The 19,173-nt window shown below is 39.3% G+C and overlaps 2 protein-coding genes across 2 annotated transcripts; one reads left to right on the top strand and one right to left on the bottom strand.

Moving 5' to 3' along the window:
- Positions 1-420: 420 nt before the first annotated feature.
- LOC109469595 lies at positions 421-12,789 on the top strand. Its single transcript, XM_019768133.1, has 9 exons — positions 421-876; positions 1,908-2,004; positions 2,300-2,427; positions 2,918-3,005; positions 3,227-3,348; positions 3,682-3,808; positions 7,194-7,885; positions 10,937-11,024; positions 11,350-12,789. Exons 1-9 carry the CDS (start codon positions 707-709, stop codon positions 12,409-12,411), a joined length of 2,574 nt encoding a protein of 857 aa, XP_019623692.1. The 5' UTR covers positions 421-706; the 3' UTR covers positions 12,412-12,789.
- LOC109469594 lies at positions 12,781-15,966 on the bottom strand. The gene is made up of 7 exons (XM_019768132.1): positions 15,779-15,966; positions 15,262-15,355; positions 14,721-14,845; positions 14,247-14,325; positions 13,741-13,835; positions 13,335-13,461; positions 12,781-12,921 (listed from the first exon to the last, which is right to left on the bottom strand). Exons 1-7 carry the CDS (start codon positions 15,958-15,960, stop codon positions 12,850-12,852), a joined length of 774 nt encoding a protein of 257 aa, XP_019623691.1. The 5' UTR covers positions 15,961-15,966; the 3' UTR covers positions 12,781-12,849.
- Positions 15,967-19,173: the final 3,207 nt, after the last annotated feature.

The raw sequence follows: 19,173 nt of genomic DNA, 5'->3' as shown, positions 1-19,173 counted from the left end.
TATGTGATGTAAAGGTTTATATATTCTAATAATAACTATGTGTAATATGATAATAAAACAGGTCTTGTGTATATAGTAGAGGGGATTCATTCCTCAAGCTACCGACAGGTCTTGTGTATCTTTCTTCGTAGCGAAGGGCTTGCTAGGCTATACAATGTAATTTGAACATTGTTTTTTGAGGGGCTATTTGAAAGATGTGAAAAATGAGATCATTTGCTAAAAGAATGGGCAACATGTAATACAACAAAATGTATATCATCTACAGGTTGCTATCTCTTGTCATAGACACTTTTATAATGGTAACAGAGGTTATAACTCTACAATTACACACATTTTAAACTTACGATAAAAACCATAATGATATTGATTATCAATAAAGAGAAAGGTTTTCTTTCCCATGGCCCAGTCTGGTGTGTTTCAACATAGCGACAGGTTAGGAATAAAACAACAGGTTACACAATAAAAGTGAAGTAACTGTAAACATTTTAATTTGACGTAGAAATAATGCAATGTGTTTTTTTTCCGCCAGGAGGCGTAGTGTGACAATTGCTTAAGCGTTAACAGTTTTACGGAGGTCAAAATTCACGCCACAGCTGACACAGTAAAGAAACCTTTGCTCGCCCCTTTGTGATAAAACGGGACGACGACAGTCCGCTCTGTTTGCAGAACAACGTCCTTGCGAAGCTTCTCTTAAAAGAGGGGCCACATGGCTTACAAGATGTCAAATTCTTGGCCTTTTTGGCTTCTTTTGCTGGGGTGTTTGTTCTACAGTACCAGAGCTCAGTATTGCACGCAGACCGGACCATGTAGTTGTACGATGGATGACGGATCAGGCACGATAGACCTCTCGCCACTCGCCACACAGGGGGGCATTGCGTAAGTACCCTCACATGAAAACGAATTATCATCGCTAACTTCGCTTCTACAGTTGTAGTCTGTACTATTGAAAGTAAACCTTTTCTTTGCCATATAGGAAAGGTGTCTTTTTGACTCCATGGATATGATATGTTCGGCATCTTTCTAACATTTGAAGGATTTATAAGAGAGTGACCCAATTTCAGGCTAGTTGCGATCATGAGCTGATTATCTTTCACTTACTTACACCCCTCTTACTCCTTTTGACTTTGAAAAAGCAATATGAACATCTTTTCAGCAGTGTTCCTAATTAGTTGCTTGTTCGAAATATATCACAAGGTGTAAGAATAGATTTGATCAATTGGACCAATCAATCCTGATGTGTTGATCAGGATAAAGGTTACATCGAAATGCAATATCCAATACAGTTCCTAACACGTGAGCGCACCAACACGTGGAGGTGTACTGAAAACGGCCAAAGTACAAATTTAGGCCTATAGTGTCCTAGTTATCAACATTTTCCTCTTTTTATTACAAAATTAAAGGTAGCATCAAAACACAAAACTGGTAGCGCTCTCAAATTACGAAGACTTTGAGTTTTACGCTACCACAGTACCACTTACATCTAACAAGAACATAGACCAGTTACTTCAAATTCAACTAGAAAGGTAACATTTTCAAAGCAAATGCATAATGTTTACCTTCGCGTATGTTCTGCTCTGTTAACTCTTACTCAAGTAAACACATTCATATATATATATATATGGTCAGACAGGAGTCTAAATCCCTCCTGCTATGAAATTGCAACATGATGTAACCCAACACCAGTTACCATGATGACAGACATCTGGTTCAGGTCATTGACCTTATTGATTTGGAGAAGAAGAAGAAGAGGAAACAGTAAACATAATTCTTAGAAAATGAAATCCAATATGAAGGGAATACAAAGGAACATATAGATATCTAACACGATGTAGTAAAGAACAGAGATGTTTAAATTTAGTTATTTACGATATTTAAATGAAGATATTTCTAAAATAAATTCCCCCCAGGTACGAAGACTACTATGCATCGATGTACCCTGACGGTTTCACCTACTCCTGGAACCCGTGTTACGCCTTCAGCAAGTCTGGATGCACGGGTGTCGCTGTATGGAGTCTTTTATCTATCATATTACCACCAATGTTTCATTTTTCAATATCTTCATCATACTTATTGTTTAGATAACCTAGCCTGTTGATGTTAAAAATATTGTTGGAAGGTTTTTGCTACAAACCGTTTTGCAAGTAACTGGCATCTACTGCAGTTTACCTTATAGGGTTTATCAGTTTGTAATGGAATAATTACTGCACAATAATCTGTTGTTTCACAACTGGCCGACCTTAGATTAATTTTTTTGTATTTCATATTGTGACGTGGCTTTTCTAAATTATCTTCCTTCCAGGTGTGCCAAGTCGGTCAGGCGGACCCGTCAGAAGCCTATGATCTTGGTGTACAGGAAAACGCAATTTTTCAACCGGATACAACCGGAACTGGAGTAGCGCTATACTACTACAGTTTATCCTATGAAAGGTAAACAAAATATTTCTTTCCCTCACTTCACTCAGGTGTAAATGAGTACCTAGCTTCAGTTAGGTACGTTCCTCGGATAGGACGTTAAATGGAGGTCCCATGTTTGGAAGAGCCACACCCCACACACGTTAAAGAACCCACCACACCTTTCGAAAAAGAGAAGGGACATGTCCCGGTGTGCGATGGTCAAAATTGTACTGTATGGAAGTTGGTGATTCACTACAAATCACCCTCAAATATGTATGGTGAATCACTGCTTCGTATTATGAGAAAACATGTCAGTTATTGCCGATTTCTTGTCGGCAAATGGACATAATTGGAAAAAGAACTAGCTTTCGTAACTTTGCTTTTAAAAACGGTTCCTGGACAAATGAAACAACGATAAAATTATATTCGCGGACGCTCTATGTTAATCAGAGTGCAACCAAAATTTGAATAGTAGTAACAGCTTTCTCCAGAGTTTTAAATTCTCTCTTTTTTTTCTCTACAGAACGACGAAAATCTCGCTGATTTGCAGCTCCTCTTCTTTCACGACATTTACAGTGGATGGGGAGGACCCTTCTTACTTCAATAACTACGTACGTATTGTAATACAGTCATATACATACGTATACTAGTACTCGAGTGCACACACACGAGTATGCCTACAGGTACATAATTCAAATCATTGATCTTTTCAGATGGATATTTTTCTTACATATGAACCACGCCGGAAAAAAACTAGAACACAAATTAAAACAGCTATATACATAAAAAACAAGTAATTCACAGTTTTCTGGACATTTGTGACGTTTCACAGGACTTCCGTTTGGAAAGCCCGTACTGCTGTACCCAGGACGGCCCAGACCCAGGACCAGGCCCGGGACCCGGCCCTATCGTGGTTACTGTCAACATCAGCGTCGGGTCTATCCTCTGCATCGTGTACGTATACGTCGCTACATTCTTTCAGTAGCATGTAAGGCCTTTTTGATTTGATTATATGGATGACATCCACGCACGCATGAATTTTCATCCATTTAAAACAAAAAGTTTTCGGCCAAACTGTAAATCGTACAAAGCAGCTGCAACAGAAGGAAATATATGCCTTAAATTGCAAAGAAAATTGGAAAACAATATTAATGATGTAGAATGCCAAAATCAATTAAAAAGTAAAAGAAGAATACGGGAAGAAATGAAAATGAAGAGTCATACCATGCTCACATACATATACACAAAGGTTTCATTTTCATTGTCAATTCTTTTTTTTCCTTGCAGTTTCTTTCCGACTGTATTTATCTACATTGTGGGCGGTGTGCTACTTAACAAGTTCGCCCGTCAAAAGGAGGGAAAGGACGTCATACCTAACATGGAGTTCTGGGCCTCGCTACCAGGTTTGATAAAGGTATGCCAATGCTGTCTATATCTTTCTTTGATTCTATGAGGCGTTGTATGACCGAGTGGCTAATTACAATGCAATTGCAATGTAAATATTGTACGTTTGGGAAGCATCTATAGCAGTGACACCTGTGCTGCAATGCAGTGTGTACCAGTCAGAATTGCCCTGAGGAAGGTGACAGGCGGTCACCGAAACGTCGGCTGAATAGAACGACTTGACTGTGGAAAAAAATCTCTTTACTCAGTGACTTACCAACCTGATGAAACTATTCACGGAATTACAATGTCGTCTTCCTCTTTAGACTGATAACGGTTAACCCACCCGAAACGTTTTCCAGAACCGAATCGACTTAACCGTTTCCAAAAGTATCTAAATCAAAAGTGTTTTTAAAAAGACTATGGAGCTACCTTGAATAACATTTATGATCAGTTGAAGAAAAATGGCTATGAAATTGATTTAGATAGATGATAAGGCTTTTTTTTATTCTTAGTGTAATGTAAAGTAACGTTATCTTTACTTGTCTTACAGGACGGCTTTCTCTTTGCTATTTCACCGATTCGCAAACAGTCCAAATACGAGAGTATATAACTCCAACATGTCAGATGCGAACGACAGTTGCGTCAGCAGCAATGCGTCAACGAACAAATAGTTTTCCAATGCAACATACAACTTTATATTCCTCTTAACACGGACGTACTTGTAAGAAAGAATAAAATGTGTATAGATTTATTAGGATCTAACAAATTCAATGATGTAATCTTCATATTATGTCGGACTCTTACCTCTTGACTTTAATGAAAAGTTGGCTTGCAGGCCGATTTGAGCTTAATGAATGGTTCAAACAAGCAAATAAACAAACAGACAAACAAGATACTGAGAACCTCATATTAGACTATTAGGCTGCAGTGGATTACAAAAACAGGTAGGCAGAAACTATGTGGAGACTACCATTAATCAATTTGTTACAAAGAACATATAAACCGCTAGATGTCGCTATTGTGATGTAGACTTGATATTACTTTGACGTCATGTGCCTTCCGGACATTCGCCGCTAATTACTCGAGTAATTCGTGAAAGGTGTAGTCTACAATATGCCACAAGCGTGCCACCGTTTTGACTGAGTGCAGCGAAGAGATCGAGGACTTACTAAGCTACCCTTTATGGAACTCTGCAATCTAGAAGACACGCTGGAACAAGCTTGACTTGAAGACGAAGCTACGCATGGGAACAAGGTAGTGCTACTGATTTGAAGACGAAGCTACGTGGGGGCACATTTTTGGTAATCATTTTGAAATTTGCTAGTGGTCTTTCAAGGGGTCGATGACACTGCCGACTGTTTACATTAATTTTCTGTCTGTAAAGAATATCGAGTCCTTTCATGTATCTTAGAAACAAGTAGATACAAAGCATTCCTTACGATTTGAAGGACTTAGTTTTCAATGTGAAGACACTTTTGAAAGTAAAAAAGAGGCATGACTAGAGGTCAATCAGTACGTCAGAAACCTTTTATATGAAATTACATGCCATTAATCTATACATACTATTATGTTGTACATTCCTTGTCTCCGAGGTTATGTCTAGGACGGACATTTCCTTCTTAAAAAGGGAAGAATACGATCGAAAAATAATTTTCTGACACCCCTTCCCACCCACCAGCAATACTTAATCGTTGCCAGCAATTCTTTGTGACACGCGCCCGGTTGGGTGGGTTTTGGTGTCCATCACGTATTCTGGGAAGGGTCAGAAACAAAAGAGTAACATCCTAAGGGGATTTGTGGTCATTTTCGTGACATAAATTACCAGTGACGACATACTAGTAGATTGCAGCTGACGACAACTAGAAATCACCAATTCATGGCAATTGTACCGTTTAAAGTACATCATTAAGTGTTTTCTTCAACATTGCATACAGAGAAAGGGAGCTAGATAGTGTTCCTTGTCGGTTTATCGCGATCTCCCATAAATGTAGGTCAGCAAAATTCTGTCAACACTGGACGTTTGGGTAAACAACTAGTTCGGCAGCCATCTTGATTTAAAGTAAACATCGGATTCACAGTTAACTGTCAAATGTCAGAAGGTAATAGGCTATCCCGAATGAATAATAATGTTGTTGATGCTTCTTAAAATCATGTCTCTGTTTCTTACAGCAACAACCAGTGATAACTAAAAAACATGGCTCGGAAACTTTCAGCGTTCGTCACAGTGTCATTGTTGTCGTTGTCGTCTGTGATTGTCTTCTATACTGGAGACTTCGGACTGCAGACACGCTCCGTACGTGAATACCGAACCCTGAACCTCCCTCCGGCTGCGACAGTCCAACCAACACAGTCAGATACTTCATCTGCTTCTGCTTCTGATCTGTAAGTATTGACAGCCAGAATACCCTTTTGGGATCAGGCCTTCAAACTTTATGCGATCCTATTCATGTAATTGTTTAGCAGGTAATGATTCAAGTTAAATATGAAAAACACGTCGATATACGTATACAACTATACACTAGACTATCAGCATCTATACTCAGGGTTTGCCTCAATGGACTTGAGTAGTGACAATACATAGGCATACATAGGGATATGTACTAGTAGTATTTTAGCTTTGTGAAATTGTAGTGTTATGAAACAGTAGATGCCATACTTTGCACCCTGTACAATTCCTGTGGAATAAAGGTAGTATTATTGCCATATCGAAGTTAAAAGTGAAGCATTGAATGATTTTGAAACATTAGAATGCAGCATGTTGTTGGTTGACATTCAGTAGCCGTTCTTGGAATGAGTAATTGGGTGCGTCAGTTATACTCTAATTATTTCCACCATGTGTTAATTTTGTATTCACAGGTCAAATCACACCTCAGTACAGAATGATCCGGACATCAAAAAGGGCAGTCGGACTTTGAAGTAAGTTTTTTTTTTTTGCATCGTAGGCTGGTTCTAACCATTTATGGGTGGTACCCCAAAATAAAGGACTCCCTTGTTTTGGTGCTACCTTAAACACTTCAAGTATAAAATTATGACGAAAATGTGCTACGAATTCGAAATGGCAATAAGAGTCAATGTTAGACAGATTTACTCATCCAGAATTTTTTTTGTTTTGCCTCCCTGAAAGATGCCTTTAAGTATGCTTCTTGTTTTCACAGGATCAGTGAAGATAGAAATGTAGCACAGACACCAAACAAAACCTCCGAGGCGCTGTGTGTCAGACAAGACAACTTCGTCTTTGCAAAGGTCAGGAATTGTCTTGATATGTTCTGCTAAGAAAATGGAATGTCAAAGAGGAACCAAAAAATGTTATAATCTTTATAATCTTTGTAGATTGATTATATAATTACTGATTGAAAATAAGTACATATGCCCGCTAATAGAGATATTGACGCTAGATTTTTTTCGTGTCGCAGGTTCATAAGTGTGGTTCCACCACAATCCAGTCCATATTCTTCCACTATGGCTACAACCACAAGCTGATCGTGGCTCTACCAAAGAGCGATCGTAAAGCATGGATAGGAAAACCCCACAGCATCCCAAGCACGTCCTACAAACCGCCCCCTGGCGGAAAACAGTGGAACATCTTCAACCACCACAACGTCTATGACAGGGACATGTTTCTGCGTCTCATGCCCAAAGATACAAAATTCGTCACCATCCTCAGAGAACCCATAAGTCGACTGAGTTCAGCTTTTAACTACTTCATGCTGTACAAGTACTTCACGAACATGGTTAACATTTCTGTTGAAAGGAGGAAGTCGCCGATTCAACTATTTTTGAAGGATCCATGGTACTGGGAAAAACAGTTTCATCCAAAGCGCTCGGCATATGGTTCGCTCAACGACCTTGGTTGTATCCAAAACTGCATGGCACAAGACCTTGGTATGGAACGAAGCCAATACAACAACGCTAACGCCGTAAAACATTACATAGAAAAGCTTGACAAAGATTTTACAATAATGATGATTCTAGAGAAGCTGGAAGAATCGTTGGTGCTTCTGAAAAGGCGCATGTGTTGGTCTCTTCGAGATATCATCTTTTGGGAGAACAGAAAGTTCAAGAAGAGACAATATTTTGTCAAAGCCGGAGATGTGCGGTTTCGCGGGTCTTCACTCAAATCAGATTTCACAGAAGAAATGAAGCAAAACTACGAAAAGTTCAGCAACATCGACTTTAAGATATACAACTACTTTTATGAGAAACTTACAAAAGACATAGATGCAGAAGGACAGGACTTTATTGAAGAGGTGGATCATTTTAAACACATACTGGAAAAAGTAGCCTCTTATTGCAAATCTACAAAGAAACCAAAGCACTTATGGTTTAAGGATTCCAAGTGGAACAAAAGATTTGCCATTGATGAGAATTATTGTCAATTGTTAAGCGAAGAGAGGCCAGGGTGGGATAGAATTTTAAGAGAACACTATTATGATAATTTAGGTAAACAATAATAAGACATAGGAATGTAAATAAGAAATCTTGTTGAATCGTTTATTTATGTATGTATGCATGGTGCATTGTAGCTATGTATACATATATATTAGGCTCATTATGGGTTCACCACACCACGAAGTGGTGTGGTGAAACCATATTGCTTTTTCTGATGTTTCTTCTTCTTCTCCTCCTCCTTCTCCTCCTGCCATTTTTTAAATGGATTCAGCTTCTTCATTTTAGGGCCCAAGGTCCTGAAATTTGGTATGGAGGTACAGTGGGCAAATACCCCTAGGCGTTTTTTAAATTATTGTGATACAGGCTTTTAGAATGGTTTTATTTGAGTTTTTTGGCTGTGTTATAGCAAATGTATTACTGTGTTAGTGTGCCTTGTTTACCACGTTTGGGCATGAGTCATCACAATGGAATGCAGGGCATCAACCAATAGGCATGCAGCTTTCCTCTATACTTCTTGCTGATTGGCTGTTGGGATTTAACTTGATTAACACCTGCACAGAAGCATTTCTGACAGTATGTCTGTATTCAAGTGTTTTGGTAGGTATTTCAAGCTTTCCTGCTCCAGCATTGGAATGCCGGGCATGGTACGTTTTTTTTATTTTGAAAATCAACAGTTTGCATTATGCAATTAAAAATCCTAACCAATAAAGTAGGGAATAGCTATCCAACTGTTGTTTTAGTTGTATTTTACTTCATATTATAGTTATATCAATGTAAATCATTGTTTTCCCTTGTGTTTCCCATTCTTCCCTGCCATGTCGTAAAATGTGGTGAACCCATCGCTGTATTTGCTCCAAAGCAAATATTGGCCTTTCTAGTTCTAATACTAGTATATGGTGTATTTGTTTCTTCAATTTGTGCTTTATCTTGATATTATATATTTCCTTTACCATTAAATATCATATTTATTTTTAAATGTTTTGTGTTATTCCTTTATTTGCTTTTGATGCTGACCTAATAAGTAGTATTCATGCATCTTTGTCTAACAAATTAAGTTCAAGTAAAGGCAGACATGAAAAACCAATGCACTACCTCACAGTAAAATCAAAGCATGCCTTTGTGTTAATATATACGAAGTATTCCAACATCGCAGCAGGTAAAAGTGAGATTGGAATACGTATTTTTGTATATACATGTAGAGGGTCATAAATACCATTGCACAGAAGTCACTTGTGCAATTGTGCATACAAATACATAGGTAATATCTTTTACATTTTCACATGCAGAAAATCTAAATTCTTATTGATAGTCAGGGCATTTCTCAGGCATCGTGACTGATGTTGTGTCCTCTGACGTTAAGTGACAGACATCTAAATACATCTACTTCAAACGAGGGCAGAAAAAGCGCAGTACGGTTCTGAAAAGAACGTCTGAGCTGGTAAATAATAACCGGTCTGACGTGTGACCGTCTCGTGTTTGACGTAAGAGAGAATGTCCCGGAGGCGGAGGCCTGAGCCTTATGCACGAGTCATTACACAGGGCAGGCAGCTGGTCGGGCGAGTTTGGTCACCATGTTTCTTTTTTTTTTCTATGACGTGCCTTGAAACGGCCATTAATCAAAATCAATAGAGAAAACATGAGTATCGTACACAGATACAATACAACCTTCTTCAGAAACTGCCTAGCTACTTGAGCCCTTTCGTTATTTTACAAACAGGAAGACGACCTTACCGTAAGTATACATTTTTATAAGATCTTGTAAGGTTACTTTGGGTGGAGGTCAGTGAAGTAGGTGTTCACAACAACAATGTCGGCCATGTTGGTTCAACACCCTCTGGTTATCGGGCGTGTTTCTTGTGTGTTTGTCTGTGCGCGTGTGTATGCTTTGTGCGTGTGTGTCACAGCGTGTCAGTGTGTGTGTCTTAGTGTGCATCTGTGTCTGTTTGTACATGTGTATCTGTGCCTGTGTGTGTCACTGTGTGTATGTGTGTGTGTGTGTGTGTGTGTGTGTGTGTGTGTGTGTGTGTGTGTGTGTGTGTGTGTGTGTGTGTGTGTGTGTGTGTGTGTGTGTGTGTGTGTGTGTGTGTGTGTGTGTGTGTGTGTGTGTGTGTGTGTGTTTGAGTTCGTGCACGAGATTGCAAGCAGCAAGGGCTTTTACAATCCAGACTTGACTCTGTTTATCTTTTTCTTCAGCACTACTAACTGAAAACATGGATAGGAAGATTCTGTGGCTGAACATCCTGTCCTTACTGTCAGTACTGACAATCGCCCTGTTCTACACCGGGGACTACCTCCCGAGGAAAGTAAACTTCCGTGACTACCATTTGATGAACTTGTCCGTGGAGTTAAGTTTTCACTACAAACAACCAACTAACGTTTCGGTTTCAACAGAGTAAGTACTGTCAAATGTATATGCCCCATGTAAAAATGAGCTGTTTTTTTTTCTTGAATCGTTCTTTATTGATGAGAAGCTCCTATGGGCCTGTAGGCCACATCACATTGTCATTGAAGTTATGAGAGAAGAGGTAAGGGCCGGACGAAACTATAAAAAAGGTAAAATTTACACAATTCAGAGTCCTCATAAATCCATACACATATTTGTTTCACAGTACATGACAGAAAATATATTACACCTATACACCTAATGATAATAACATGATAAATATATTACATAATGAATGTATTACATTGTCTTGTTTCTGCAGCGAGCTGTGCATAGATTGAATAGGGCATGATAATAGCAATTTGAATATCTCTCCTTTTATAGGATCCGTGATATTGGAAGTCTTCTAGAAGCATCAAACCAAACAGCAGATACTCAGTGTGCCAGACAAGATAATTTCGTGTTTGCAAAGGTCAGTTATTTTCCATACTGATGATTTTATGCATATGAAGCAAAACATTTGACAAAATAACACATGATGGCTGACATCCTAGTCATATGCAATCAGCTATGGACCTCTTCACCGAATTCCTAGTAACTGAATTATCATTTCATACGTGGGACATTAATATTTCAACATTTCCCATTTGTTTACTTTGCCTATGGTTTTAGCTTTTGCCAGGGGCTTAGAAATGTTACAAACGAACTTTGCTACAATTTTTCTTGTCAATCTTATGATATGAATGCACTGCTTCTAGATCGTGGCAGAACAGTAACACTTTATTTTCAAACTCTAGGTGCACAAATGCGGTTCCTCTACAATTCAGGCCATCTTCTTCCATTATGCCTACACCCACAAGTTGATAGTGGCTCTTCCAAGGCGAGTCAGGAGAGCCTGGATAGGAAAACCCCACATCATCACAGAAAAGTCCTACAAACCGCCCCCTGGCGGAAAACAGTGGAACATCTTCAACCACCACAACGTGTACGACAGAGAGATGTTTCTCAAGCTCATGCCAGCAGATACGAAATTCGTCACCATCCTCAGAGAACCGTCAAGTCGAATAAGTTCTGCTTTTAACTACTTCCACATGCATAAATTCTTTAACGGGATGTCGGAAACTGCTGTTAGAACTAAAACTCCTCCCGTGAAGGTATTTATGACGAATCCTTGGTACTGGGAGAAACGTTTTCATCCACCTCGAAAAACTGGAGCTGGTTCAATCGACGATTACGGTTGCATCCGAAACTGTATCGCCCATGACCTTGGCTTAGAGGATAAACTTAGTACAGACAAGGATGCCGTGAAGCGTTACATCGAAAAGTTGGACGGAGATTTTACAACAGTGATGGTTTTGGAGAAACTAGACGAATCGCTGGTGCTTCTAAAACGTCGCATGTGTTGGTCACTGAGAGACATCATCTATAGAAAAGGCACAAAGCTCAAGAGCAGATCTTACAAGTTTAAAGAGGAATCCCTGAAACTTAAAGGATCAGAAATGCAGAATAATTTCACACAAGAAATGCTTCACAACTTTGAGAACTTCAGCGCAGCAGACTTTGCAATCTACAAACATTTTTATGCAAAGTTGTTAAAAGAAATTGCACAAGAAGGACAGGATTTTGTCAAAGAAGTGTCACAATTCAAGCATATACTAGTCGAGGTGGGACACTACTGTAGAACACCGCATAAACCACCAGTATTGTGGATTGAACAGTCAAAGTGGAACGCACGGTTCTCTATAAATGTACAGTTTTGTTCATTGCTAAGAAGAGAACGACCTGGCTGGGCGGGGCTTCTGAATAAACGATACAATGATCATGCCACGAACGGTAAACATAAACATAAACATGATTAGCATTATTTGGCGAGGGTATGAGATCGTGGAACTCTAGTATTTTTATTTCCTATAATGGTTTATATTTGGAACCTTGAGTATCTTATGTTACAATTGATTGTAGTGTCTCCAATCATTGATTTTACTGCGTGATAGCAGTGTTACTACTAGCTCCTCGCTTTTACAGAAGATATTTTGTGCACACAAGATTTTAATAAAACAAAAAAGCACAAGAATATCTTTTCTACATCTTAATTAATAGACAGATGTGATGTCTGTAAAATGTACTTTTCATTGAGGTCACTGTGGTACATGTACATGAAATTGATGCAGATACATGATCTTATAAAGGTGCTATCATTACTGATTATGAAACTACATAAAACATATAACGTTAACAGTATCGGACCTCTGTTTTGTGTATCTGTCAAAGTATAAGCAGAAGTAAAAAAAATGTCCTCAGATTTTGTCGTAGCTTGCGTCTCTTGCCTGGGGACTTCTACAGGGACTTGTTGCAAATCTGTAGCCGTCCTGAAAATACAAAGCGAAAGTAGAAAGGTAACATTTGCAAAGCAAATGCATAATGTTTACCTTCACATATGGTCTGCTCTGTTTATTCTCACTCAAACACATTCACATATATGGTGACAGAAGTCTAAATTCCTCCTGCTATAAAATTGCAACATGATGTAACCCAACACTAGTTACCATGGTAACAGACTATGGTTCAGGTCATTGACCTTTTTGGTTTGGAGAAGGAGAGGAAACGTAGCAAAAACAATATGTTTTCCTCGGTAAACATAATAATTCTAAGAGCCATTTCCCTATTAGTTTCTTTAACTATTTGTTTGTCTTTTCGTATCGACAATATATTTAAAATGGCTCCTTTGATCACCAAAGACAAAGTTTAATTCGTGCGAAAGAGAAACAGTCAAGCACGGTACCTTTATCACTCCTGGTAACTCTGACCAGAAATAGGCGTTAGGCACGAGGTCTCTTCCGCTCTGTCCTCGGACGATTTTGTTAAAGGCGACTCCCCCAACACAGTACAGGAAAAGGGCGGGAAAGAATCTGTTTGTGAGAGAAGTACCAAATCGTATATTGTATCGCATGCTTCTTTGTTATCTCTTATAAAACATTACAAAATAAAAACGACAACGCTGACTTTATTTACCTCTTAACAACAACAAAAAAGATTTTTAAACACATTTTGGGTTTTTGAAACGCTGGGGTCATATATATCTACGCGAACGTCTCACACAAGAACTGAATTATAATATCTATGAGTTTATCTATTCAAATAGACGTATGTATAGACAGTAAAATTACGTCTGAAAAATTAAAACTTACATTATACACAAAACGGATCCAAAGCTTATACTGCCGGCGAGTCCAGGCCAAGGTCCTTCCTTCACACAGCTGTGTAGACTGCTTAACGTGAATTGCTATAAGAAATGATAAGTGATATCTAGCCATGGTAATACTGCCCAACTGGTTGGCAGTTATGAACGTTGAAATGATAAAGGATTTACAAATCAGTAAATCAAAACCAATATCTAGTAGCATTCATTGTTTTATGTACAAGTACTGTACTATACAGGACAGAAAATGATTTTGGATTATTTGCTTGAATGAAATTCCTAATATTTCAATACTTGAGTACTTTTGATAATGATAAGAAGAAGAAGCATCACTCATTATATTGACCATTATACAAACAGACAACATAGGAAAACAAAGAATACAATTTATAATATATGATGTATCATATGGAAATGGGGAAAGCAAAATTCTGGAGCACATTCAAGAGTAGGTCATTAGGTTTTGAGGAACTGATGATCATAAGAGATACTCACGTAGTCATTGGTAGCAAGTTCACCGTATACAGTTAGGTCGTCATTACCCTGTGTACACTGTAGCACGACATCGAGACTTCTGTGGCCAAAAGAAAAAAATATTGCAGTATTTTCTATTTGCCTTATTGATAAATCAATCCATAAAATTGATATAATGGCAAAATTTGATGGAGAAAAAATAACATTTTCAAAAGTGTTGAAAACAAGGACATACACGTACTGTATGACGTTATATCTATAGCGTAACGTCTATCAATTTATCTATCTATATCTACGTCTCTAACACTATATCGTCTGTGCTTAACATAAACAATGGATGTTACTAGTACTAGATATTGGTTTTGTTTTACTGATAGATAGATAAATGGGACCGGTGAGGTGAGGTGAGGAGATAAATGTCAAATGATTTCTGTGATAATTCATGTATACGATTATCATACATTTCTCCTAAAACTGTGTTAGGAATACCCTTACTTTGATCCATCTCTGCTCAAATACCTCAGCACCCAGTTCCCATTCAAATCCTTGTTGAAGGTGACAGAGTCTTGCGTCCCGATGTCAAAGGATTGTGTTGCGTCCCAGTTACTGACCTGACACGCCTGCGTGGATGGTCAAAAGAAGATACAGAATAAAGAGACTCTTTTTACACATCCAAGTGTTTTATTCAACCGACGTTTCGGTGACCGTCTGCCACCTTCCTCAGGGCAATTCTGACTGGTTTACATTCTAGCAACATTCTAGCTTACCAAAATACTTCTCAGTTTTTTGTTACTCAAACACCGATTCATTTATAATATATGGTGAGCAGTCGCTCCAGCTCTGTCTACATAATTTAACCCAACACCACAGGGTGTCTGCTACAGCAACAGTTACCATGCTGACAGACCTGTGGTCCACTTTATTTGTTTGGAGAGAAGAAGAAGAGGAAGAAACTGAGCAAAAACAATATTTTTCCTTCTGCGAAGATGTACGTAATAATTTGAGAATCTGAAACAAACGGGAGGAGAAAACTAACCGCTACGTTGGAGCACTGCGACATAGAGAAGGGTCCACACGGGTTCCAGGAGTACAGCCACGGGCCGAAATCCTGGGGCTGGACGTCCCTGAACCTAAGAGAGATGACGAGAGCGTGGTGACATTGTATCTTTTATGGAACAGCTAAAGAATTCAATCAGAAGCTAAGATTGAAAAGACAATGCCTAAAATCATACCAGATCTTTTCGTTGTTGCATCTACATGTAAAAGCTACTCAAATCTTCGCAATTCATATCCGATGTCAAGTCTATGCATTACGTCAAACCTTCTTTATTACACTGGCCATACGACAATTTGTAAGGATTCTACTAATACAATTAATCTATGAAAAAGTTAATACCAATATTCCTCTTGGCAGCTAGTAGTCCGCGGCAACTGTTTATGATCAAGTTTAGTACATCTTACAATCAAGTTAATTGCAAGTACAAATCTAAGTACAGATGTCAATATATAAACAGTTTATAAAACGGGTTGTCAAAGTTTAACGAGTCACTAACCTAGGTTTAGTTGACGACTGGACAGAATTGAGGTCTATGTAGCCCGACTTATCGTCCATCTCGCATGCACAGGACATTTTCTTCACGCAGGTTTGAGACTTGGCCAGCTCAGAAGAGAAGACAACGAGAAAAGCTGCCAGTGTCTGGCGCCTGAACAGTCCTGTATGTTTTGTACCCGCCATTTTGAAAGTTCTGACACCAACTGCGCCTGACAAGCACGTGAGAGAGTAAACATACCTGTAGTGTGAACAAACTACTAAAAGGTTACCTGGTATGGCGATCAAAGTACAACTGTGACAGCTTTCAACTTGTTTTACCATAGGAAAGGGCGGAAAATTCTTATCAACTACGAGGGGAAAAGGGAGCATGATGTATATATTTTGACGGAATGAATGAATGAATAGATAAATGAAGAAATGAAAGGTTTATTTGTGACAAACATTGCAGCCTTCTGACTGAAATTACGTACGTGTTACTTACATCGGTTAAAATACATGTACTCATTTTTTCACAGAACTGCAAATATTATGCAGGTTTGTGACTAATACATTTGGGACAAAAAGGTCGTTTCTAAATCATATGTACATAGACAATCAATAGTGTAATCAGGTGACCTAGACAACAATCAATAGTGTAATCAGGTGTGAAGCAATCTCGAACCCAGAGCAGTCGCATACGTGTATTCTGAACGCAGGGTGGCTCAATTCAAACATGTATTTATTGTTCAATCGTACTTGTGGAAGACCATAGGAAAGTCCTTGTACTTTTGTCGAGTCCAATCAAGACCCATCAAGAATCCAGTAAGCCTTAGTACCCTGGGCACGAGACCAGGTCAGGCTGCGCTTCAACTTTAACCTATGACCTTAATTTTCCCTGACCGAGCACCAACCTGAAGTAGGCCGCCGATTGGGCCGCCGATTCGTAGCCGCCCTTTCAGCCGCCGATTCGGGACTAAACCGAGCATAGCAGCTGATTCAAATACAGATTCGAAATCCCAGAAATTTCCTAAATCGACCCCAAAGAAAAATCACGAATGGGGAATTGTTGCAAATGGTCTGTAATAACGCATAGAATATCAATTCAAAGATGAATAAAATCATAAAGTACCAATTAAACGATAAAGTGCAAATTAAAGACTTAAAAACGACACCTAGCGACAATATCATAATCTGCTGATGCTGGCCGCCGATTCAAGTGAATGGTCTCCACCCTCAGGTGCTAAACACCTTGCGTGAGATTAACCATATAATTCTATAACTCGTAATGACTTTATAATGATCCATACTTTGATATTCTAGTAAGAAAAGTAACGCACACGACGTCGTTATTATGTCATGTCGCGTTAAATCAACGAAAATGGCGGGCAGTTGTACCGTAACTCGTCTCCACCTATAAGTGTTAAACACCTTGCAGCAGGGTAGCAATATAATTTTACAACATACAATGACATTCAATCCCTTTACAATGATCCATACTTTGATATTCTAGTAAGACATGTAACGCACACGACGTCGTTTTGACGTCATGTCGTCTAAAACTAAAGAAAATGGCGGGAAGTTGTACCGTGACTCGTCTCCACCTTTAGGTGTTTGACACCTTGTGGCAGAGTACCCATATAATTTTACAAGTTGCGATGACTTTCAATCCCTTTATAATGATCCATACATTCTGTATCTGTATAGCCGGTATAACCGCCTTTCGGCGTAACACACCAGCTTCGCAGGCACGCGGCGCGGCGGCAGCTGGCTATATTATACCGATCGACTTGTTACACCTAACCCTTGAACTTCTAGCTCTAGACATTGTTTAAAGCTATCTATTGACAATGCCCCTACTGTACTTGGTGACAGTGAGTTCCACTCTGCGATAGTTCTAGGAAAGAATGAATTCTTGAACACCTCAATCCTTGGTTGATAACTCTGGTACTTGAATGCGTGGCTATTTCTTGTTCTCTTCTGGGCTGGTATTAGGTACTTAGTAGTTGGGACATCCACCAGTTTATTAGTCATTTTGTACATCATGCATAGTCTAGACATCTTTCTTCTGTCTTCCAGAGAGGTCCACTGTAGGTTTCTTTTCATTTCCGTGACACTACCACCTCCTACATAGTTGTTCATAAAGAATCTTGCAGCTTGATTCTGTACCCTTTCCAATTTGTCATTGTCTTTCTTTGTATATGGATCCCATACTAAGAAAAGTAACGCACGTCACGTCGTTTTGACGTCATGTCGTGTTAAATCAAAGAAAATGGCAGGAAGTTGTACCATAGCTGGTCTCCACCTGTAGGTGTTTAACACCTTGCAACAGAGTAACCATATAATTTTAAAACTTGCAACGACTTTCAATTCCTTTATAATGATCTATACTTTGATATTCTATTCAGAAAAGTAACGCACACGACGTCGTTTTGACGTCATGTCGTCTCAAATTGAAGAAAAAATAGCGCGAAGCTTTACTCTAGCTTGTCTCCACCTTTAGGTGCTTAATATCTTGTAGCAGAGTATCCATATAATTTTACAACTTGCAATGGCTTTCAATCCCTTAAGGAGGCACGCCCCAGTTTATTTGGGCCCTCTATTCGAAGCTGCACACCCTCAAATCTAGCGACCGTCTCTGGCGTGGAATAATTCGGAAGGAGAATAACTGTATATGGGACGAAATGATATCTCTTCAGCTACAAGACAAACTCGGTCAACTCGGTCAACTCGGTCACTACCCTGGTCAACTCGGTCAACTCGGTCAACTCGGTCAACTCGGTCAACTCGGTCCACTACCCTGGTCAACTCGATCAACTCGGTCAACTCGGTCCATACCCTGGTCAACTCGGTCAACTCGGTCAACTCGGTCAACTACCCTGGTCAACTCGGTCAACTACGGTCAACTCGATCAACTCGGTCAACTCGGTCAACTACCCTGGTCAACTCGGTCAACTCGGTCAACTCGGTCAACTCGATCAACTCGGTCAACTCGATCAACTCGGTCAACTCGGTCAACTCGATCAACTCGGTCAACTCGGTCAACTACCCTGGTCAACTCGGTCAACTACCCTGGTCAACTCGATCAACTCGGTCAACTCGGTCCACTACCCTGGTCAACTCGGTCAACTCGGTCAACTCGGTCAACTCGGTCAACTCGGTCAACTCGGTCAACTCGGTCAACTCGGTCAACTCGTGACGTCGTATTAAATTCAAGAAAAATGGCGGGAAGCTGTACCGTAGCTGGTCTCCGCCCGCAGGTGTTAAACACCTTGTTGCAGAGTAACATTATAATTTTACAACTTGCAATGACTTTCAATCCCTTTATATTGATCCATACGCTGATATTCTACTCAGAAAAGTAACGCACACGACGTCGTTTTGACGTCATTTGTCTTAAATTAAATAAAATAGTGAGAA

This window comes from Branchiostoma belcheri, unplaced genomic scaffold (assembly GCF_001625305.1).
Source record: "Branchiostoma belcheri isolate BF01 breed outbred unplaced genomic scaffold, Haploidv18h27 scaffold209, whole genome shotgun sequence".
NCBI lineage: Eukaryota > Metazoa > Chordata > Leptocardii > Amphioxiformes > Branchiostomatidae > Branchiostoma > Branchiostoma belcheri.
The sequence above is the reverse complement of the archived record's forward strand: the minus strand, read 5'-3'. Positions and strand labels throughout refer to the sequence as shown.